General features: G+C 40.7%; 1 protein-coding gene across 1 annotated transcript in view; it reads right to left on the bottom strand.

The window, feature by feature from the left end:
• The window catches only part of IL1RAPL1 (interleukin 1 receptor accessory protein like 1), a 2,344,491-nt gene that overhangs the window by 47,713 nt on the left and 2,271,504 nt on the right, over positions 1-25,274 (bottom strand). Inside the window, exon 12 of the mRNA XM_078656096.1 lies at positions 9,724-9,894. Coding sequence (XP_078512222.1) covers positions 9,724-9,894 — 171 coding nt within the window. The remainder of the gene's footprint in view (positions 1-9,723; positions 9,895-25,274) is intronic.

Here is a 25,274-nt window from a genome sequence, read left to right as displayed (position 1 = left end):
AACTAATACATAGAATTTTTTGTCCTACTCAGTTTTGGCGGATATTATCCTTTCACCCACTCCAGATGTCTATTGGAGTATTTACGGGAAAAAGGGGTCTGTGTGAAAAGCACGACTGAGTTACTCTAGTATCTAGCGTTAAATTATCGCCTTACCAAACGTTGGGCGCCATGTAGTGTAGTTCCTATATTCCCAATAGGCTCTGCGCATTGGAATAATAAGTGCTGCAGTTTAGACGTAGGACTGAGGTCAACAAGGTCTCTACCGAATCTATTAGACTTAATTGTGAGTGCCAGCTAGCTCAGAGGTCACTAGAAACTTTCTCGAATTCACAAGAAGGGATTAGTTTCTGACAACCGCATAAACATGACAACTTTGTTTCCCAAGAATAAGGAATCAATATCTAGAGTCGCGGAAACAATAGATAGATATTTTACTCAGTCAATCGTGTATGCTTCGTTTCACCAGAGGTGCTGAGAAAATAAAGAGACAGGCGTTTTCAATAAAAAGTATTTATTGAACAGTCTTCTTTCTCAAGCATAAGAAATGTACTACTACAATTGTAATACTGGTTATAAAGTACAAGGCATATAATATGGTAAGTATTATAAAGTGGTACTGTAAAAGCATGATATGATTTCTAAGCCATAAAATACCTAAAATACATACTGTGATAAAATAATGACTAAAAGTACTCAACTGGTGCTTCTAAAATACACCTACCCCGGTGTACCTAACCTAAGTCTAGTACAAGGGAAGAAGTAAGTGAGGTGTAGCTTAAGTGTAGTATTCTTTGCCAATAATCTATTCCAAGAATTCTCTTAAGGGTCTAATCAGCTCCGTACCTTGGTTTTAGAATGAAGGAGGTCTTGTATCTCTCTCTCAGGACTCGATTTCCCAGCAACCCGCAAGGGTAGCCTGGAAACACTGGAGCTGGATTTCTCGACCAGAGAAAAGACAGCGTCTCTCAGAGCGTCAGCTGGAGGGACGGCTTCCTTCGGCACTTGCTGCTGCAGGGCGTCGGGCAAGTAGTTAGTCGATCTACTCCAAACCACTGTGTGTTTGTCTGGGCAAACTTAGGCATATTTATACCTTGAAGGTGCCAAGTTTGACGTATGATCGGACATAATAACATCACTCAAAGACTCAGTTCTTTGAAAACTCCATGATTTCCTAGATAAATTAGTATTCAGGCAAGGGGAACTTCCTAGCTGCTGAAGGCGGGTTTTTCTAAGAAATCGTTGTTGATTCTTGGAACTTAGTGGAAGTAGCCATGCCGTATTTGGGCTGCATAGACTCAGTCTAAATATGGTAATGATTTCTATGCCTATATAAGGATCGGGTAATTTATACCTATATATGGGCATGAATCGGGAAAATTACACTAGGGTCCTAGATTCCTAGACAACAGTATCAGTTGCAGTTTCTTAGTCAGGTAGTCGGGGAGACCAAAGTAGAGTGAGTTTGCAAAATCATGGGAGGACAAAAGTGGGGATAACCTGAATAAGGTTCTCAAGGGAGATGAATCTACCAATTTTCCTAATCATCCTGAGCTGAAGAAAACAGGATGACATTACCGGCACTTATTTAGGCTTCATAGAAAAGTGATTGTCAACAAGGACTCCAAGACTTTTAGCTGAGTACTCTGTTTGAAGGGGGAACCCAATTCAGTTGGCTAGAAATTAGAATTACATATGTTTTGTGTGCCTCCGGCAACAACAATCTCAGTCTTATCGGTGTTTAGTTTAATTTGATTTCTATTAATCCAGTCATGGATGAATAGCATTGTATTTTGGAAGAACATCCTGGAGTCTGATCGACTGTCAACAGAAAAAAAAGTTGCATATCATCTGCATACTGAAAAATCTCACCTTCATTTTCCTCCGAGTGTTCACTAGAGGATGTATATATAGATTAAAGTGGTGAGGGAACAAGGGTGATCCCTGAAGCACCCCACAGGTGAGTTGGACCTTAGGAGAGCCAAAGGAAGCAGACGGGCTGACTGGGAAGGGTCTTTTAAGAAGGAGACAAACCAGTTATATGTCATACCCAGTATACCGGCAGCTCTGACAAAGTCTACCATAAGCTCATGGTCGAGCGTGTCGAATGCTGCAGTTAGGTCAAGAAGAACCAGTACATATGTGGTACCTTTATCAACATCTTCCCTCATATCATCTAACACAGATAAGATCACTGCTTAGGTTGACTGGGCTGGAAGAAGCCAGCTTGATGGGAATCAAAAAAATGGCTTTCCTTCAAGAAGGTGCAAATACATTTGGCGACATGTGTTTCCAGAACCTCGGCCTGCACCATGTTCTTTTTAATAGTGGAACCACTATTGCTTCTGTAAAGGAACTGTGAACTATGACTTGAGTTAGGGAGTCATTTAATAGGGATAAAGCAGGATCAGGCAAGAGAGCGAACACTTCTTTTGGCACTTGAGGAGGACAGATATAGGAGGAAGAGCCAGATTTTACTTTAACTAAGAGGTCAATTGAATGTGCATTACTGATTATGGGCAGTTCTACTGAGGATTTAGGTTTCGTTGTGACTGTTGGTAAGCTTCCAGGATGGGAACTTAAAGGAATGATGTTGTTGATTCCTTGAATTTTTTCAACAAAAATGAGTTGAATACTTCACAAAAGAATTGAGTATGAGATTTGTTTACAGTCACTCCATCGGGGATAGATAGTTCAGACATGTTAACAAATATGTCCTTAGGTTTGTTAGTGGAGTTAATAATTTTTCCAGAGAAAGACAATTTTCACTTGTAAATTAGTGTTTTTATATTGTTTGAGCTGAGCCTGATAGATCTTCCTCTTTCTGGGTGAGTAATTACTTCACCAGTTACATTTAGTCTGGTGAAGGGCTAATTTGATCAGTTTGAGATCGTTGGACAACCATTTCTGGGCATCATGACTTTACATACAGGGGCAGGTAAGTTGCTGACAACTACTAGCCAAGCTGTGATACTTTCCTCTAGGTGATCAATATTATTCTGTTTTGTAGGCAAAGTCAAGGTCAGTGAGTTACGAAAGGCATTTGTGTTGACATGTGTCCAATTACTAGCTAATATCCCAGACCTTGCCTGGGGTTTATGAATGGCCAGGCCAGTTAGAATGAATTTAATTAGAAAATAATCAGACCAGATGCAGGGTGTGACTGTCTAATTGGATATAGAGAGGCTGAGAGTCCAACACCTGGTCTAGAGTGTGCCCTTTTTTATGAGTCGGAGACATCACATGATGTTCAAAATGTAGGCTACTTAGCACTTCAGTAAATTCCAAGCATCCTTGCCCACCTATCTCCTCATTAGCCCAGTAATTGAAGTCCCCAATTACCAGGATTTTAGCATGGTTGATTACCTAGTGAGAGTTATGTTCTGCTAACAAATGAGTAAATTGAGGCATGTGACCCAGGGGACTACATGCCAGCGCACAAGTTAGTTAGGTGGATATAGAGTTGAGTTTAATTAACAAACTGTCTACTGCTGCTATATCCCAGCAGTCAGATTAGTAACCTTCTGATTATTGTGGAGTATTGCTGCTACTTCTCCACCCATTTTACCCGGGAACCGGTAGGCCTGGAGGTGATAGTAGTTATCTGCGAGTGCAGCTAGAATGGTGGGGGATGATTTGGGAAAGAGCCAAGTTTTGGTTAGCAATAAGCTGCCAGGCTTTTCGGAGTGTAGCAGCTGGAATATTTCTAATTAACCATTGACTGAGTATTCGGATAAGTGCAAGTAAGCTGATTAAATGAGCTGGTAATTCTCCTGAGAACTGTGGACAGAGGATTGGTGCACATACTAAATTCTGTGGTGTTTTTATTGCTTTTTTAACATACATAGATTAGATAGACGAGACAGGGTCATGGGATCTAATTCTTGTTCAGTTGAATAACATTGGTTAAATTGTTGGGAGGAGTAAGTCAAGATTTGGGCATAATGACTAGCTCCTACCCTGCCAGCCACAGACAGGTGCATACAGGATGCCGTTGGTGTGCCATGTGTTTGCTGCACATCTGCTCCGCTGCAGGCATTTAAAGGCTGCAAACTCATATAGCAACAGTTTATAAAAAATCATTCAGATTCACACATATAGAATAGTAATAGCAAGCAGGTTTGTGCACATAAAGCAATTCCTATACGTTGAGCATCCACGCCGATGCCGGCATTTCAAAGCTGCAAGCTCTTAGAGGCTCCGCCCCTACAATCATGATTGGTTCCCCTATCCAAAAGTGACCAATGCTATGTTGCTGGAGTCTTTGAGTGACCCGATTAGAATGCAAGGTGCAATTTCAACAAAAACGTCCCAACCTGTTTCAAATACCACTATATAAGATTTTATTATTTAATTAACTATATTTGTAATAAATGTGCCTTTTTAGGTAAATTGTGAAATGCAGCTTGCATGGTTTCCTTAACTGAATATAAACTATAATTGAAGTGGATTGCAGTTTCTCCAAATGTGGCCTTCATAACAAAACATGAATGTGCAACATTTATATCATACATTTAAGCATACTCAGATAATATGCTTTTATACATTTTCGGCCGACACTAAACAAACTTCTTTCCTCCTTTGAGTCCCTTTGCTCATCCTACCCCAGCTAGCTCCCTTCCCATTCTAAGTGTCACCAGTTCAGATAACAACGGGCTCTTCTGCTACCTCTTATTGCTCTTGCTCTGCAAGTTTAAATTCTGTGGTCTATATAAATATTGTCTATTGGTGTTGCCTGAAAATCAGTCCTGGACCCATACCTTTTCTTTTAATGCCATTTCTCTTGGTGTTATTTCTTTATTTGGGTTCTCTTACCATCTCTATTTCAACAGCACACACATATTTTTCTCTTTCGAAATTAATTTCCTCATCCCCAGGAATGCTTATTCAACTGTCTCCCTACTATTTGCCATTGGATGTCTCTACACTCTACAGTACCTCATGCTGAACTCACAAAATGCTGCAGTCCTCTGTTTTCCCTCTTCAAATCAAATCAGGTGTTTGCTAAGCGATACAACTCGCCCCCAAGGGTCTCAAGGCGCTGGGGGTGTGGGGGGGGTTTCGCAGGTTCCAGTCCATCAAGAAGGGGTCTGTCAAAGAGCCAGGTTTTGAGGTTTCTTGCGAAGATGTGGAGCGAGGTTATCTGTCTGAGGTGAAGCGGAAGGTAGTTCCAGGCAATGGACGCGCGGAAGGAGAAGGAGCGGCCTCCCGATCTAGTCTTTCTGGTGCGGGGGACCATGGCGTAGGAGACCTGGGCTGATCGTAGGGTCCTGTGGGGTGCGTGGAATTTGAGTTGACTGTTCAGGTATGCTGGTCCGGTGTCATGGAAGGCCTTGTGAGCGTGGGTTAGCATCTTGACCCGCTGCCGGAGAGGAAGAAGCGGATCCAGTCAAGGGCCTTGTCTTGGATCCCTGTGTCATGAAGTCTGCGTATTAGGGTGCGGTGAGAGACTGTGTCGAACGCCGCTAAGAGGTCAAGGAGGATGAGGGCTGCTGTTTCTCCTTTGTCCAGTAAGGTACGGATATCGTCTGTTGCGGCAAAGAGGGGGGTTTCCGTACTGTGGTTTTTTCTGAAGCAGGATTGGGAGGAGTCGAGGATGTTGTGCTCTTTGATGAATGTGGCGAGTTGGCTGTTGATGGCTTTCTTGATGACTTTCACTGGGAACGGGAGCAGGGAGATTGGTCCGTATTTTTTGAGGTCGGTGGGGTCCACCGAGGGTTTCTTCAGGTACGGGTTGATCTCAGCGTGTTTCCAGTCGTCAGGGAAGGAAGCGTTGCCAGGGAGCGGTTGATGGTGTGGCAGAGCATGGGTGCGATGGTGTCGGCGGCTCTGTTGAAAATGTGGTGGGTGAAGGGGTCAGTGGGGGCCCCGGTGTGGATTGACTTCATTGTCTTCAGTGTGTCTTTGATGGTGAGGGCTGTCCAGTTGTCAATCGCTGGCTTCAGGGTCTCGGGGGTGGTTGGTGAGGGTTCAGTGTGTTGGTTGTCTTTGTCAAAGTTGTCGTAGATGCTCTTGATTTTGTGGTGGAAAAAGGTAAGGAGTTTGTCGCAGAGGTCTTGTGAGGAAGGGATGTCGGTGGACTCGCTGGTGAGTTGGGCGCACTCCTTGATGATGTTAAAGAGTTCTTTGCTGTTGTGTGCATGAGTGGAGATTCTGTCTTCAATCGCTTTTTTCCTCGTTTTTCTGATGAGTTGGTGGTGGGTCTTGGAGGCGGCTGTGAAATTGTTGTGGGCTTCTGTGGGTTTGGGGTTCTTCCAGGCCTTTTCGAGGTGGCGGCAAGTGCGTCTGGACTCTCGAAGTTCAGTGGTGAAACATCTAGCTTTCTAGGCGTGGGATTTGTTGTTTTTCTTGAGGGGGCTATGGTGTTGGCGCTGTCGGAGATCCATCTGTGTAGGGTTCCGGCTGTGGTGTTCGCGTCGTCGTTTTCCGCAATAGTTGGGGTGGAGTTGCTGAGTGATGAGTTGAGCTGGTCGTCAGTGATTCTGTGGATGGTGGGTGTTCTGAAGGTGAAGTGGACGCATCGATGGTCAGTCCATTGGAGTTCGGTGGTGTGGAAAAACGGGCTAAAAAAGGCAAAGGAAAGGAAAAAAGAGAGAGAAAAGTACAAATAAGGCAACAAAAGTGCAAGAAAGATTGGAGAAAGACACAGAGGACACAGGAGATTGAGCTTGTCAAATTGTGCTTATGTAATGTTTTTCTACTATCATTCTTGTGGACCCTATTAATTGTTGTCATGCCAATTTTTAATGTGAATAATGATGGAAATAACACTAATGTTGTCTCTAATAAAAAAATGACAGATGTTGCTAAACAGGTAACAAAAACTAATGAAGAGCAGTTAGATGGGAGTATATTCCATTATGATGAATCAACTAATGACTTTTTTTTAAATGTGTTTACTAAACTGTTGTATGAGTATACTAACACCATGAATGTGGGTGATTGCTATGTCTGCATGACATTACATTTGTCTATCTCTGAAGGTATAACCTACCATCATCTGTTTTTAACATATGCTGTTTCATGTTGTATACTTATTAGTCTATTTTACATTGATGGTAGGTTAAAGTATCAATATACAGATGTAGACTTAGTATTTTCTAAAGTCCCAATTATACAAGAACTAAACAGAGTAGAAAGTAGAAAACATGCACATTATATGGGTGAATTTTTCCATATTACTTAGCCATTAGATATAGAATATGCTTATAATAATAATTTAACTTGCGGATTGCAGTATGAAGAAATATTGTTTTTGGACATGGTAGAACACAGAAGTGAAAGTTTTCAGAAGAAATCTGCTAAGCAAAAAATACAAGAACCACCTTGGGCATTTAGAGAGAAAAAATATGTAAAGAGTGAAACTTATGCTGCAATGTCCCTGGACTGGTCACAGAAAGGAAAGTTATGTTTGTTGAGAGCAATGACTAACTACAACAATTATTTTATTGGCACTAGTGAATGTGAGCATACTTTCCAAATTACTGGAGGTTGGGGATTAAAGGGTGGAACTGATCCTGTTTTCCCTGGGATATATTATGTGTTTTGAGTAAGAGTATTACAGCTGTGAGAAATTGGTTTTCAACGTTTTGGAACAGTCTTTTGGGAAAGATCGTAATATCGGTACTTTCAATAGCGATAATAATTTTAGTAATAATAACAGCGTATAAATGTTGTAAGTGCATGAAAGGAAGAAAAATACTATTAGATAAAAAGAATAAAAAGAGAAGAGTAAAGAGATAAAATAGAACTAGAAGAGATAAATGAAGAGTATTATGATATAATGAAAAGACTAAATGAGAGTGCCATGAAAGGAGAGAAAGATACTAAACTCTAGATACATTGAAAGATGGCACTCGGTATGGTGAGTATTTTTGGTGGCTTAAAAAGCCATCAGAGGGGGGAATTGATGGAGCGGGGATTCAAAACCCGCTTGTATCGAGTACCCCTGTAATATGTACTGATTTAAAGTAGTAAGTATTTTAACATGCAAACACATATCACACGAGGAAAAGTTTGCTTTGCAATATGCATGAAATTAATCTTAAAACTACGTAAGTAACCGAAAATGTAATATTATGGTGTGATAGAACGTTTTATGAATATATTGCATGGCACATTGCATGTATATGTAGTAAAAAGCATGACGTGTGTTATTATTATTAATTATTATTAATGCTTATGCTATGCTAGGATAACTGTTAACATGGACTAGAGTGAAGGTGGATGGTTAACCGTGAAGGTTTCATTACCACATTATTAATAAATGTCTACTTTCTGTTCTTTTAGTAAATTGACGAGTCTCCACTTTGGGTAAAGTTAGCTGAACTGGATGAGTGAAACTTGCAGCGCGCATAAACCACGTAACTGAGTGGCTAAAAATGCTGAACAAGCTGAAAGAGCATGGCCCAGTGAAGGACATGACGTTTGACGTGCATCCAACTCTAGTGACTCCGTAGGAAAATCCACAATATGTTGATTGTATTAAAATGTGTCCTTAATTTGATACTTTCACCTCATGAGAGAAAAGTAATGTATACTGAATATATGGGAACGAAATGTCTAACAACGGGGTTAGTCAAAGAAGTATGACTTAATGATAGGGTGATCAACCGCCCCACGCTTTGACCAATCCCGTAGCTAGAAAGGGTGAGTTTAGCAACCCTAATGGGATGGAATCAGTATCGTAAGGGTATAATGAATAGGTGATTTAGGGGCGGGTTTAGAAGAAAGGGCGCAGATGGGGCTGCTGTATTAGGCGTGAGGAGAGAAATTGGGTACAGTTGATTTTCGGGTTGCAGAGAGGCCTAGCTGTTCTAGTCCTATCCTTATTCTGATCTTAGAGTCTTTGATCCCTGACTCTTTGTCTGGGGGTCCCCTGCCGCTACCTAGGCCTGGGTGGTGGTTTTCCTTGTTCTTATTCTTTGGGTTGGTATCTTTGTTATCTCGAAGTTATAATCCATGTTTTTTTGTCTCTTCATCTGTCTTTTCGATATTGCGAATTGATTTATGCACGTCTGATGTTTCTCTATCTATCCCCTCCATGCAACCTATGATTCTTGAGACTGATTAATTGCTGACGGTTTAGAGTATATTTTATCTCATGAGGTATTTTTTTTTAATACTAATGACTTTTTTGTTAGATAAATTTAACAAATTGCAAAAAATGAGTCTGTGGTTATTTTTGTCTGTTTATTATTTGAGTGACTTTTACCTTCAATTTTTCAACTGATTGGTCCATCCACAAATAAGATGGAAATTTGAACGAGAAGGTTTATTGTGTAGATTATGAATTGTCTAAATTTCAACAGTTGAATATGAAATGGTAAGAAATTTGCAAGCTTGACACTAGCGCCACAGGGACTTGGGTGTATTTGCATGGGCCAAAGTTAATGAAATAATTGAACATTCGTCCCTTTCCAAAATATTGGGTCTACGCTGCATCAATGGCTCTTACAGACGGATAAAGAATATAGACTTACTGGCTGAATTGATGAGTCAGTACTTTAACGTATGATAAAGTGTAAATGTTTATAATCTTTGCAGTAGAATTGTATTGATTTTCGTTAAGATGTGGTTCCATCTCGATGTCACTCATTGTGACAGACCTGTTACAAATCTCCTAGGAATGTTCAGCAAGTTAGAAAAACAGTCCATCAGATTCATGATATCTTTTGGGCAGTGGTTCATCAGTTTACCTACTTAAAAAATACATGTTACTTACTTCCAGTTGGAATCAAATCTCTGTCTGGTATGAACAGCTTATACCCATAATGCTTTTCAAGAATATCAGGCAATATTTCCAGAGCAAAACGTTCTTCTTCCCCTGTTTCTTGATTCCATTGGTCAGGGTCCACTTTGGTGTATGATAAATATGCATCATAATCTTTGTTCTCTGTAGAAAAAAACAAGGATCATGACGGATTTTAAACCTATATTTTCCTTAATAAAATACATGCATGATATAGTCCGGGTTTCATATAAAATTATTAAAACTTAGACTGATCTTTCCTCATTCTCTCCTTTCTCTCCCACATTTCTGGGCACCATAGGTCATTGTTAGATCTCCTCACAGGCAGCTTTAGTGTTCATGCAAATTAAAAAATGTGAGCCCTGCTTCATCATTGGGTTCTTCCCATTCCACTGCGGAAGGGGGTGTGCGCTACCTGTGACTTAAAAGGGAGTAAAGTATAGTCTACCCAAAATGATTGGGACAGGAGTTGGAGGGGTTTGTTAGAGGTTGAAAAAATCTGTCTGGTAGGAAAACTTTGTTTTATTCTGTTCTCCAGACAATTATGATTAAAATGGGGAAGAACAGTAGAAAGTATGTGTGGATTTAATGATCCAGCTTTCTAAATAGTCGACAAGTTCCAAGCCACTCTTCCCTGTGGCTTTTGTCAGGACCAAGGAATTCACTCCCTGACACGACTCCAAGTTCAAACTCATTAGAAATGCAAAGTGTCATGACTTCACGCACTCTGCATGTGCAAATACAACTTACACCTGCTTGATGTTTCAGTCTGTGTTATATATAAAAAGCAATACTATTCCTTCATAGGTCCTCCGGTGGCAAGGCAAGCCTATAATCATACTTGCAACAAGGTCTTGTCTTTTCTAGTAACCTGAGATAGCATCACTGGTCCTGAAGAAGGCCATAGGGAAGGGTGGCTTCAGAGGTGTAGATCATTTAGAAAGTAGCATAATTAAATCCAAAGACACTTTTTACCAGTATTGGTCGGTGTTTAGAGGAAAGTGGCATGGCAGGGGAAGGTAGGGGGAGACAACAAAGAAAAAAGGGGGAAAAGAGAACTTATCTGCCGCTTGCAGCCTGCCACATCGCTTGTCTTCTGCTCCTCTTGTGGCTCCATTGCAGGGTCCCATACTCCCCTGCGGCCAACCCTGAAGCTGCTCTCATTAATGAGAGCAGCTTCAGGATGGGCATGTGCACCAATGATTTGTGCTCTAAGGGAGACTGGGAGCCTGTGCTTGCTGTATCCAACTCAGCAACACATCTGGGTTGGAAAAAGCTTCAGTGCGGTAGACGGTTTGGCCGGCCAGAGACAGCAGGCCATACCACCATGCACACTAAGTCGGATGTGCGGAAAGTTGGACAGGGGGTACCGCAGGGCTCGGCCATCAGCCCTATATTATTCAATCTGTACCTCCGCCCTCTGATCCAATTGATAAAATCTTTCGGCATCTCGGTGTTTAATTACGCCGATGATACCCAATTGGTCTTTTCCTTGGAGGGTAAAGACGCTGTCTCTTTAGAGACTTTCCACTGCTGCTTGACTGCTACATCAAATTGGTTGCGCTCCAACTCCCTCCAGTTTAATGGATCTAAGACGGAGGTGCTCTACTGCTCCAATGATCGTGTACCGCATGCATTACCAGAGGATTTCTGGCCCCTTTCCTTCTCTGGGACAGCGACTGCTGCAGAGTCTGCTCGAAATCTGGGGGTCATGTTTGGCCCCAACCTTCAACTGGACCTTTTCGTTAACAAAACCGTAGCCACTTGTATGATGCTGCTTCGGATGTTGCGGAAGGTCCTACCACTACTCCCAGCGCAGGCTCGGCCAGAGGTAGTGCGGGGTCTGATCCTAAGCAGATTGGACTACTGCAACGCACTGCTCCTGGAGTCGCCTAGAACGTTGGTGGGCAGGCTGCAGCGGGTCCAAAATATGGCAGCCAAGCTGGCACTCTCTCGACCGCGCGCTGCCTCTTCTACCATGGCATTACAGGATTTACACTGGCTGCCGGTTCATCAGCGGATCCTTTTTAAAGCATCCTGTCTGGTTTTTAGAGCTGTACATGGGCAGGGCCCAGTTTTGTTACAGATCCTTTTCTCCTGGTACTCTACATCTCGAAGCCTACGCTCCTCTTCTGCATGTCTGGTGACGTTTCCCCAGAGTTCAGAGGGTAAGGATGAGAGGGCGGTCATTCAGTTTCGCGGCCGCCAGGCTCTGGAACTCCCTCCCGCTCTTGTAAAGGAGTCAGGGAGAATTCCCAGCGTTCAAAAAAGGACTGAAAACTCATTTGTTTCCTAGAGTAGCCTGAGCTCCGTATCGGTGGTTCGGCTTGCTGAGTCAAAGCGCCAGGATACCCTCTGGGTGACAGAACAGCGCAAATACATACATACATACACTGATAATAGTGCATACTACTCCCTGTGGTGTATGTTGCCCCCCTGGCCACACTCCGAAGACTCTGGGCAACAAAATAAAACAATAATAAACGTTGGGGGTGCGAAGCTCCTTCATCATAGGGGAGTAGCTTCTGCTACTTTGTACTGTTCTTCTCTGTTTTAATCATACAGCCTGAAGGACGTAATAAAAATCATTTTTCTACCATACAAGTATTTTTCAAATCTAAAGAAACCCCCGAACTACTATCCACTATTATTTTGTGTAAACTATACAGTGCTCCCATGTAGGTCACAGGTAACAACATGTCCTGTTCTGTAGTGGAACAGAAAGAATCCAATGATGAAGCATACCACCAAGGGGTAACCTTGGTCAGTGAGGGTTATACAATTAAAAGCCGTGTCCTTTTTTGAATAGGGGAATTGGCCCACATGTCTGAGTTGGGCTCCAGTTGTTGATGTACTTGCAAATAAGGAGAATGATCTCTTGCATGTAAATACCTCTTGTCTCCCCTTCTTTATATATCTTTAGTGTGCATGCCATCAAAATAAAAAATGTACAGAAAGGGTGCTTGGGGTCTGATTTCATCAGACATTAATTTGGTTGGTGCAGGCCCCTTCAGCCATTGTATGAAGAAAGGACCATTCTATTTAGGATCAGGGCAGAGAATTCCAGTCTCAACAATAAATATTGGTTATTATCCGAGTTAGTATCCCTACCTAATCAATACCGCCACATGCAATGCTTAAATAGTGAAGAAAAGCAATCATGGTCTGTAATGGATGAGCATTTCTGCTCCTCAAAGTGCTTCCACCCTCCTGCTGATCAGCATCAATGGTTCTTTTTCATCTAAATATGATTTTACTCCTAAATTAGCTTCTGTCTTATTCTTAAAGGTAATTTGTGCTTTATGTGCTCCCAGAAATACTTACAGACATATTAGGGGCAGTTCAACCAACACCCAAAGCAGAACCTATAACTGGGCCTCAAAAGAAAAACAAGAATAAAGACAAAGAGGAGCCCCCAAAGATTACAAAAGCGACAAGAGGCAAAAACAAAGGGAAAGCGGAGGAAGAGGAAATAGAGGAAAAACCAGCTCATGGTATAATCAAGCTGAGGCAAAACTAGGGGTGGGCGGACATCTCCGTTCCACCCATGGAATGGGTGGAGATTTGCCCCTTCCGCCTTTTGCAAAGAAGGCGGAGAAACGGGGCAAATATCCGCACACTCAGGGGTGGAACGGAAGTTGGCCGCCCGCCTCACGCCCGCCTCCAGCTCTCCTCCTGCCCGTATTCTGCCCACCTCCCGCCCACCATATTAACATTATTAAAGCCTTAAATAAAGATTTAAAAAACTTACCTTATCGGCGGGTCATCTTCCTTGTCTGTATAGCCTTCTTCTTGGAACTGCGCATGTGTGGGAGCTTGTGCGTGCGCATTCCAGGCGAGAAATAAGGCTATACAGACAAGGAAGATGACCCGGCGATAAGGTAAGTTTTAAAAATCTTTATTTTAGGCTTTAATAATGTTAATATGGCAGGTGGGAGGTGGCGGGGGCGGGCTGCGGATGGGTGCCGTATAACGGGAATATGAGGAGAGGCACAGAGATTGGTTCAATCTCCTGGAATAATAAATAACTTGACCAAGGGACCAAGACTCCAACAAGAAGCAGGAATAGGCGAAGAAATTTGGAAACATGTACAAAATATGTACAACAACATGGATCACAACGAGCATGCTAAAGAAACCACGGCTTTTGAATCATTTCAAGAGAAAAGGCACAGAGAAGTAAAAATCAGTATCCAGCCCCAGGAAGATTGTTATCAGTCAGAATCAGAGATAAGTAACAACGAACAAAATACTCTAACCAACGCTAAACAACCAAGAGGAATAATAAAAAAAACTTTAAATGGAGGGGACAGCAGGACCAAATGGGCTCTCAAATGCTCTATTTAAACAAGCAACCGATTTATGATACCTTATGCCCCTCTTCAACTACATCCACAGACAGAACAAGGTACAAAACTCCTGGAAAGAAAATATAAATCACCCAATTTGTAAACAAGGAAATCACAGTAAGCCAGAAAATGACAGACTGATATCCCTGATCAATATAGAGGCCAAATTATAGACATCATGCATCCTAGTACACCTCCAGGATTGGATAGACGAGAAGAGCGTAATTCCAAAGTTTCAAACAGCTTTTAGGTCAGGGATGGGAACAACTTCAAACCTGGCAATTCTGGCACTTTTAACAGATAAAGCAGTGAAAAGAAAAACACGAATACTGGCATGTTTTATCGACCTGAAATCAGTGTTCGATAGAGTGACCAGAATTCAACTTTGGGAAAAACTAAAAACTTGGGGGTTACCAACTGAATTACTAGATACAATGATCGCCCTCCACAGAGAAACCTGAGTGAGAGTGAAACTAGGTGACGGGAGCAGAGTATCAGCCAGAATAAATACACAGCACGGCCTAAAACAAGGCTGTGTTCTGGCACAGAGCCTATTTAATTTGTTACAAGCAGACATTTCCAAACACATGTTATCAGCAAAGAGTCATCCGCCACATCAGGCCAAAGAGCCAATCCCTTATTTACAATATGCAGATGACATTGTGGTGCTGAGTCAAAGTCCGATTGGCCTGCAAAGAGCAATAAACAACTTAGTAATATACCTTGACCAGGAAAGCTTGGAATTGGACAAAAGAAAACGAAGGTTGTACACCTAGTGGATCCCAAGAAAAACAAGTCTAGATGGTAGGTTAATGGTATACAAGTCGAAGAGCAAGCTTCATACAAATACCTGGGTATAAAACTGGGGCAGGGCACAACACATACGGACCAGAACAGAACAGAACAAGAGTCTTTATTGTTTGATTAATTAAAATCTTACAATACTTTCATTACAAAAACATTTTCAGCTTATATAGTACAATACAATAGAATTATCCATAAAAATTGAGTTAATTGAACTTAAAAGAATAATAACATTTTTAAAAATTATCTATTTATTTGTTTATGATTTCATAAAAGCTTTTTTCCTCATCTACTTTTCTAATTCGGTGGTTACGATTTTTAAAAATTTTACAAAGGCAACGTTCATAACTATATCATTTGGATCAAGACAGATTTTCACTGCCTGCCTGCATGTTCTTGTGGCCCGAAGATTAAAATGAGGTTTAAGTAATACACATCTTTCCCTGCGAAGGCCAGGACAGATACATAGGAGATGGACAATATTTTCTTCTCCACCTTTGCAAAGTCTACACAATAGACTGGAGTTAGTTTTTTTCCATGGCAGAGCGTGACTAAGGCCTGGCAGAATTCCAAATCTTGCGTTCATAAAACATTGTTTACTTGTTACAGACCAAGGTGTCTCCAGGTATTCTTGCACTTTCTTTTTTTCATATCCATTTATTACTGTCCACGAGTGTTTTCTTTTTGCCAGCACGTTTTTATCATATAATAGTGATAAGTAATTGGTTGTTCGATTCACCAATTTTTTAAACGATCCATTATTTATCGTATTATTCCATATAGGCATCAGTGAAAACTCTTCTAGTGCGTCGTGAAGATATCTCCCAGCAAGTGATTTTTTATTATTATTTACTTCTTGCCAGAGTATTTGTGAAATTTGATTATCATGGTCATTCTTAAACCTATACCACATTTTAATAAACTGACCCTTTCTTGCTAACTCTTGATTGGTCAAACCGAATTCCAGTCTTATTTGTGCTGGCGAAGCATTCTTTGGGAGGTGGAAGAGAGATCTATATACTTTAGAAAGTACCTTATTAATTAGTTCCGCATCCTTACCCATTAATGCCTCACTTCCATATGTAATAGTTGGGAGCAATTTAGCACCTATGATTTTCAATAGTGGGCCATAAGTTAAACTTCCAAGGGATTTTTGTGCTATCTTAAATGCTGCTGTGAGTGAGTTGGCTTTCCTTTGGATGTCCTGTTTCTGTAGGAGATAATTTCCTTTTTGGTCAAACAGTACCCCCAGGTATTTGTACACCTCTATTTGTTCAAGTTGATTGTTTCCCATGTACCATTTGTTTTTGTTTTTTTGTCTCATATTTTTGTTCCTAGATACCACCATGATTTTTGTTTTGGTTTCGTTAATAACCATTCCATTTTCGTTTGCATACATAAGTGTACTGTTGATTAAACGCTGGAGACCTATTTTAGTGTGACTTAATAGGATTGCATCGTCCGCATACATCAAGTTGGATATCAACTTACCCCCCAACTTAGGGGGATGTGCATGTAGGTCATTCAGGTTGACCGATAGGTCTCCTAGAAATAGATTAAAGAGGAGGGGGGCCTGAACACATCCCTGTTTCAGCCCTTCCAATGCAGGAATTTCCTTTGATAATGACTGACCATCCCCCATCCTTACTCTCACCCAGGTTTTGGTCTAAGAGCTAAAGCCCAATCATTAATATTCGCCTTCAGACTGTTGAACAAAAAATTAAGCTGCCCGGCTTACACCCACCTCTTAAAAGTGATGGCTGCACAAACATTACCGACCCTGTCATACGGCCTGGAAACATGGTGTGGTAAGGAGTCCGAGTTATTGAATGAGCTCCAGACCAAGGTATTATATGGCTGTCTTTAATCTCCCCAAGTCTGCATCCCCCCGCACAGGTATGACTAGAATTCGGTCTCTTGAAACCAGAAATTCTGAAGCATGAATTCCTTTGTGAAGTTGTATCATACATTTTGATCATCAAAACCCTGCTCACTTAACAGCTTATGCTGGGCGAAGATCAAAACCCAAATGGACCAAAAAACATCCAATACATGGGGAGCTTATTTTAGAAATTCATTAGAGGAATTAGATATTCAACAAGCATGGAACAGCATGGAAGAAAAGACAATATTTAACAAGGTTAGCAATGACTCTGCAAAGAAGAGATCTCTCTTGGAAGACAAAATAATGTTGTCCAAACAACGTCACACGTGGACAGTGATAAATTCTTACACACACACAAAGCTTCAAGCTTACTTAGCATCTCATTTTTGCATAGAGATAAAAAAGCTTCATTCATTACAGTTTAGGAATGCATGACTCGAAGGATCTACTGCCATCATGGAAAAATAACCAACAAGCAGAGAGCTGTCGATTATGCGGTTATTTTAACAAATCAATAACTCACTTGTTGTGTGCATGTCCTGCAGTTGAGGATTTAAGAAAATCTTTTTTTTAATCTATTTTTAATGAGCTAAACATTCACACATGCAGACAAGCTGTGATCAGCTGGATGGAGGGCTCCTCAACTATTTTGTCATGCCGGGGTGTAAAATATTTTTCACAAATAAGGAAACTTTTCTGCAAGCAGACTTAGAAAATAAGAACGTTAGCTTAAAAAATAGTTATTGGAAAGGTGTGTATAGTATGTATAGCATCCTAATTGGTTGTATGCATAGCACATAGCACTGCCGCAATAAGGAAACAGATAAAGTGGACCAAATTTCACAAGGGTTTAAGAATAACTGTTTTTACCCTTTACACCGCCATATATTTAAGCGTCTAAGGCACTATTTATAACTGGGTGAAGGTTTTTGAAGTAGGAATAATATTTTTACAGTTCAACTAGAACAAAATGCATTGAACTTCTTGTGTTTAGGGTTTTAACAACTAAAGTATGAGTTTTTATTAACTACATACACAAAGATTGATTGATACATGAATCATAACATGCTGTCTGCACTTATGGGCCCTACTTTTCTAGGTACTTTAGCGCTTTAACTATATGGCTGGATGAGTTTCAACAGTCTTTGATCAACCCTGCAGTCTGCGTCTCATCAAACAGTGACTGCATGCTGCTTCTGTATACACATTTTTATCATGCTATTTGCACTATAAAAGATATTGGCCCCCAGTCAGAGCAATTAGCACTTTCGTTTTAGCTCTTATACATGCATTGCTCATTTTTACTCACTGTCTTTATTTTAGAAAACATACACTGTTAGCCACTGCTCTACCCACATCAACGTCATGGTTAGGTGGCATTTTGAGACGTTGCTATCCTTTGCATGTCCATGAGCTGCTACACACACGTCATTATCATGCATTGTTACTTAAAATTTTTAAAAAAGAGAAGACTAGGCATTTTGTACAGAATAGCCTGAAGCAGTGAATTTTTATAAGCTTCTTCAAGAGTTTTCACATCCCTATTTGTATTGCATAAAGGGTAATTTTGCCCATAAGATGTACCAACATTCTAACTGGTGTTTCATCAATGGAGGTTTTAAACTTAAATATGATTCCACACATACATTTGCATCGAAAGGTTTTTGCACCTCTATTGCATTTGTACCTATAGAAGTGTTTTCATACTGCTGTTGGTGTTGCCCTGATGGAGACTTTGTACTTTAAGGGTCTTGTTCATAAACACCACTTGTACTGCTAATAGTGATTTTACATTCCTGTCCAATTGGCGCTAAGGCCAATTTTTCACCTAAGTAATATTTTGCCTGTAAATTTGTGGTTCTGCTTCAATGTGACCAGAAATTACCCTTAGTATTGATAATACTTGGTGCTTTATAAGTGACGGTAAATTGCATTTATATAGCATTTACTACCCCATGACAAGCCACACTAGAAATATTGTTGTTATCAGGTATGGAGACAATAATTTCTGGTTCAAAAATAGTTTTCAACACCCCTATTGATGTTGCACCAAATTTCATTTTGCCCCTAAATGTAATTTTACACTCAAATGTAATAACATAATCCTACTTACTTTGCATCAAAAAGGTTATATGCACTATTAAGGTATTTTACAATAAGATTTACTTTTGCTCATATTTGAGATTGCTGTTCCTAAATGTTTTCCAAATTCATACTGGTCTTTCACTGGTGGTTATTTTGTACCTCAATGTGCTGCCAACCAAATATGATAAATCCCTGATAATTCTAGTTAAAATGTTCTTTCTATACAGAGACATGCAATAGCATTTCATATTGTGGTGGTCACATTTTGAATGTGCTTGTTAAAATTAACAGTCTACACACTTTACTATGCTATTTGTTGGCCATTAAACCTTAAACAAAATACTTCATCACAGTTCAGACATGATACATGTGAGAGCACCCCAGAGACCCTTTTCCTGTTGGCCTATCCAAAACTTTCATCAAATACAATAAACATTGAGCCCTCACTGCCTAGTCTGAAACCTTAATAACTAACAAATAGCATAGTTTTGCATAGTTTCAAACTGGGCCACATCAAAACTGACTTTCTCCCTTTTTGTACTAACAAAATCCCCTACTGGACCAGTTATAAATGCTTTCTCTTCCTCAAAGAACACAAAAACTCTTACGAGGAAAAATATATGATTTGCGGTTAACATAACAAGAAATCAGAGCTGCACATGACCTTTTACTACAATGAGAAAGTCAAGATGCAGTCCTTATATATCAACCCCTAAATCTTCACCACATTGTGTGATATTTTAGGGCCATAGAAACCCCCATGGCTTACAATATTAACATTGATACCAAGCATACCATGTCTTCGGGACACCACTAGTTCACAATCCTCCATGTGCCCCCATCCCTCCATTATTACTCACTAAACTGTGAGGGAAGGAAACCAAACAAAGTAAGGTCCAGCATAAAACCAATGTACTCGGGTACCACATCTTGGAACAATGCACCTCCTTTATTAACCCAGACTTAAGTACTGTCAAAGTAGTCAGGCTAAGTTAACTCCATAGTCAAAATGAACTTCGAATACATGATTATACATACACTTATGATTTTAAGAATAAATGCAACATGTGAATATGAGAAAACATGATTACATGGTTCAATTGAACATTTGTGTACTTGTATGTGCATGGTTTCTATGATGATTACATTCCTTTAATACAATTAAATGCATTGCACATGTTAATATTATCAAGTCACAAAGTGAATGTACAGTCATATATAGGTATATAATTGTGACATATAAAAGGGTGGAGTCTAAATTACGCAGCTCCAGTCCCCCCTCTGATGGCTATGATAGCCATCAAAATAACACATAAATCTTACCTGATGAGACCAGCTCAAAACCTTAATGTTTTCAACATTTTACATTCTGTGTTTTCCAGATGTTTCATCTCCTCTAGCACTACATCCTTTCTCTTTCTCTTTACGCATTTCCATGCTGCTCTTCCCTTTTTGCTTTTATACACTTGTACCCAATTAAGTAGTACAAATAAAAAAACCTCACAAATGACAATGACTATAAAGGGCCTCAACATGGAGCCTGATATCCCACTTCCTAAGTTTGCAAATCACTTGCCTAATACAGAAAACCTATTTTCCAATCACCTCCTAAGCACCTGCACCTTCCAACTCCTCTAAGTCTTTCCTCTAAGTCTGTATTTTCTGAGTATATTTGTTTACTTCCTCATTTTTATATTATCAGGAATATAGGTACAGCATTGCTGGACTTTTAGCATTTTACAGACTTCACCCTCCTTTGCGAGAAGGATGTCTAACCATGGGGGTTCTGCATCACAATAGACCTTAGAGCTATTATTTCAGTGTTCATGACCAGCTATGAATTGACTGTACTAGTAGCTAACTTATCGACTGTGGACAGTATTCTAATCTTAACATCATTCAAAACCACTCTATAGATGGAATCATTGCACGAAATGTATCGTGTACTATATCAGAAGCACTGTTGTTCTGTTTCGTTCTAACTCATGATCCTCACATCATATCATTCAGATTTTTTATATGATACATCTTCGGGAAAACTATAGCCAAATAACATGTGCTATTCCAACCTCAAGGCAAGGTAAAATAAGCTTGCTACCCACAAACATATAAACACCAGGAATAAGAGGATTCTGTCTTTCCGTAAATAAGGAACAATTTCCTCCATATTCAAAAATGTGATCACAGTCACTTCTTCCCAGCAATTTAGGGTGGACTGCAGATTTATTTCCATGCACCCATAGTTTTCCCTTGTATTTCAAAACTACAGTTAGTGCAAGCATAACACATGGCTCTTGCTGTTCTAATTCCTCTTTGTTTTAATGTTTTTATTTGTATTTTGCAAGAAACAAAAAAAAAAGAAAGCATAACAAAATTGTTTACAGTTAGTGCTACATACATTTTGCCACCACCAGGGCTAACATTGCGAAAATGAGCTGCGGGCGGCCTAAATCTACATCCCCGGGTATTCCCGGCAGTATGAATTTAGGGACCAAGGGTAGCGTTTTTTCTAGAACCTTGTTCCATTCCCCAACACCTTCTCCCAGTAGGTCTGCATTACGGTGCAGTCCCAGATGGTATGATAGAAATCTTTCTGTTCATGGCCAAATCTCTGTCAACTAGGGTTGTTGGTGCGGCCCATTCGGTGAAGTCAGGCCCTATTATAATAGACTCTATGGAATATCTTACATTGGATGAGGTGGAGACAGGATTTAATAGCCACCTCCCGATGGTGCATCAAGGCTGCTTCCCAGTCTATAATTTCAAGTGTGCCTAAGTTCAGTTCCCAGGTCTCCCTCATCCTAACAAGCCTATCTGGTGCATTATTATTCAAGGTATATACCTTGAGTGGGTATACTGCCTTAATAAGCACATGCTCCTGTAGCAGGCACCCCTCCAGTGGTGCATAGTCTGATAGCGAGGAAGATCGGGAACTCTAAGCCTGCCAGGCATTTTGAAGTTGTGCATACTTAAAAAACTAGGAGGTGTGCGACCCAAAATCTGTCTGCAGTGCGCAGAAACATTTATGTTTACCTTTGGCTATGATGTCCTCTATGGTAGAGATGCCTATGGCATCCCACCCCGCAAAGCTCTCAGTTTGTGGATTTCTTTAAGCCAGGGACAGTGCCAGAGAGGTGTCTGTGTAGTAGGCTTGGAAGCCCACCCCAGTGCCTTTGACGCTCTGTCCCAAACTTCTATCGTGACTTGGGTGTCTGGGAGGAGCTGCCCCCTACCACGTCCCCATTGAGATAATACAGACAAGTACGATTCGCCATAGTGTCCCTTTCCAACTATAGGTGGGGTGGGTGGTCTGCCGTGGCAGGGGTTAGACGTTCTGTCCAGTAGTAGGCCTCTATATCTGGCAGCGGGATCCCCCATTGTACTGATTACGATGCAGTGTAGTCATAGCAATCCTTGGTTGTTTCCCAAGCCATAGAAGTGAGGGCAATTCCGCATCCACAGCTCGAAGGGTCTGTCTTGAAAGGGGGAAGTACTCATTCTGAAGGGCATAAAGGAAGCGGGCAGGGCGATCATCTTAAAGATGGCAGTGAAGAAATAGAAACCTACTAAGAGGTTCACTGATACACCTGGTCCTTAAACCAACACAGAAGAAATTGGCACAGAAGATGTAATATGAAAAGAGCATTTTTAATAACCTCACATGAGGGAGGCTGCATGATACAGTACCCTTAGGCCACTGTAGCAGACAGTCTAAGGAGTACAGAGAACAGGGGCCTTATATATGCATTTGTTACATAGTCAGCATAAAACCAAGGGGAGGTCCGGACACATACAAGCATGGTTTTTGACTAATATGAGTATACAAAATGTGCTTGCTCAACAAAGTGGGAGGGGAGACTAAACTAAACACATCAGTAAGAATAGCCTGACAGTTCTACACTAGGAGCAGGTGCATGTGAAAGGCTCTGGAAGAGGGAGAAAGCACATGGCGAGCACATGGCTAACTAAAATGGCTGCCAAGAACAAAATGGCTTTTAGTTCATGCTAACAGCGTTTCCTGAAATCTTTAACAGACGGTCCTTTTAGCATGAGCTAAAGACATTCCTATGATCTAGAAGGAACATAGAAAATATTTTGCACATTTATTCTCATAAATTTATGAATATCCTAATCCATTGCTAGGTGGGCATTTTTCATTCTAAACATTTCATTAAGCGGGTATATATAAGGTAAAAGCAGGAGTACAAAGGGAACAGAGCATAGGGTCATAATAAACATACAGATAGCAGGAGAGAGGAATGGCTATTATTACAAACAGAACCATGAATATTTTTCAACCCTAAGCAGAAAGCAAATCCTAGAACCATCTAGTCCAATTCTATGTAAAAACATTTTCAATAGACTTTTCCAGTGCTCCTTTTATGAGGGCTAGAATATCAATTAATATACTCAAGGAAAGGCCAAAGTAACATTTGTCAACTGCTCAGTAGAACATTACTCTTGCAAAATAAATAGTATTAGTAATGCAAATATTAAAGCAGTCAGACATATTATTACAAAAATATTCCAGGCCAGGAGGACCACACATGGCCATGAGAATTAGGAAGAGGAGCCGCACAGGGCTGCTCCTCCTCAAAAATGGGACGACCAAAAGGGTACATTACTAACAAAAAGAAGTCCTTGGGATATTAATGCCACTGTACAACCAGCAGAGGGGAGTCTTCTCCCTGTGTCCGTTTGAGCCTCACAGGCAGGCTCTTGTTGTTCCCACGGTGGCGCTGCAAAACTCGCAACTCAAGGAAATAATCATGGCTCAGTTTGAGAAGAAAAAAACTTTCAACGACCCTGTCCAGTGTCTCAGGCAGTGCACCAGTTTTCTTCACCTTGATCTAACAGGCACCAAGGGCACAGCACCTGTACCCTAAACTCAAGTCATTCTCTAACTCCTGTGTTGCCCCGCTAGCGCAATGCTCTTTTGTTGGGGCCATAGATTGTACCCAGTGTGCCCAGGTATCCCTTGATGAACAAACAAAGGCACAGACTTGCATTCACTTTGGGACCAGGACTCAGAGGCCTGAAGCAACCCGTGTTTCAAAGGGGGGTCACCTCAAGCAAAAGCCTCCTTGCAGTCCTTGTCGGTCTGTGACTCTCTGAGCAGGGCATCAAAAACTTGATCCACGACTTCTTCTTTCTGATTTGTGACCCCGTCTTTCACCCAAGACTGTAGCAGGGGTACACACTTCAAATCCCAGTGCTTCCGCCTTCACTGAGGTCCTAGTTGCCAGCAACGCCTGTGCTGGTTATCTTCACCTTGGCTTCAAGCTGGACTGGTGCTGACTCCCCAGGCTGGATCTGATGTCTGGGCTCCTCTGGCAATGGTTGTAAGGCAGCAAATATCTATTGGTGGACATAACAAAAGGTCTTTAGACAAGGCCTACAAATAATCTATCAACAGAGAGGATATTCTCAGAATAGTTCCTAGTCTTGGGGCGCCCCATATTTTATCAAGGCACCCAAGAATCACTTCATCTATCTGAGCGTAAAAAAAACCTGGACCTATTACACTATTTGAAGCAGCTAAGGGAGTCTGTGTACATTTACTAAATTCTGAGGAAAAGAGAAAAACAATACAGACATACTCTAATTCCTTACATTTGTGTATTCCCATATTATTAATATGAAGAACCTCAAGAAAGGGAATTCTTAGAACAAGCATTCTTTTGTGCTTCTTGTCTTAACAAGCTTGTGTTTCGTAAGTCATAACTTTTCACTACTTGTACAGGACTGCAGACACTTCTAAAATTATTTCTCTTAATAAAAGCACCTACATTTTACACGTACGGTCATTGTCTCATGTTATAGGCACAGCAGGAAAATCTAAAACCGCTAATTTAACAGGGATTCTTATTACATAAAGAACTAAAAAAAACGTCAACATAGTGGGTACAGACATTTCTCGAGCAGAGCATTTTGTGACACACAAACTCCTATAAAACAATATTTTCTTTTCAAAAATGTTTTCTGACGATCACATGGGCGTCTTTCCTGCGTTATACTTTTCACGATCCAAACTATGCAACATCAGCTCTAATAAGGGCTGTCAGCTTATTTACACATACTAGCTAACAAAAGACTACCAATGCCCTTGCAAAACTATATATAACTTGAGAATAACATATAGTTCTACTTAAAGGTCAAATAAGGGAACAGCAATCTAGACTACTCATCCTTTCATAATTTCATCAGACAGGATGGGCAGTAGCATGGCATATTTATTTATTCCTTTTATTATTGCTAACAATTTTTAAAACAGTATTACTGAATAGTCAATTAAATATCTCATGGCCATTTCCTAGACAGCTTAGACAGGCTCAAAAGAGAGTGAGAAATAGAGAGAGAAAACATGAATTTGCTTACCCTTAATTTGCAGAGGAGCTAAC

Source organism: Lissotriton helveticus, chromosome 8, assembly GCF_964261635.1.
Source record: "Lissotriton helveticus chromosome 8, aLisHel1.1, whole genome shotgun sequence".
In the NCBI taxonomy this organism is placed as follows: Eukaryota; Metazoa; Chordata; class Amphibia; order Caudata; family Salamandridae; genus Lissotriton; species Lissotriton helveticus.
The sequence above is the reverse complement of the archived record's forward strand: the minus strand, read 5'-3'. Positions and strand labels throughout refer to the sequence as shown.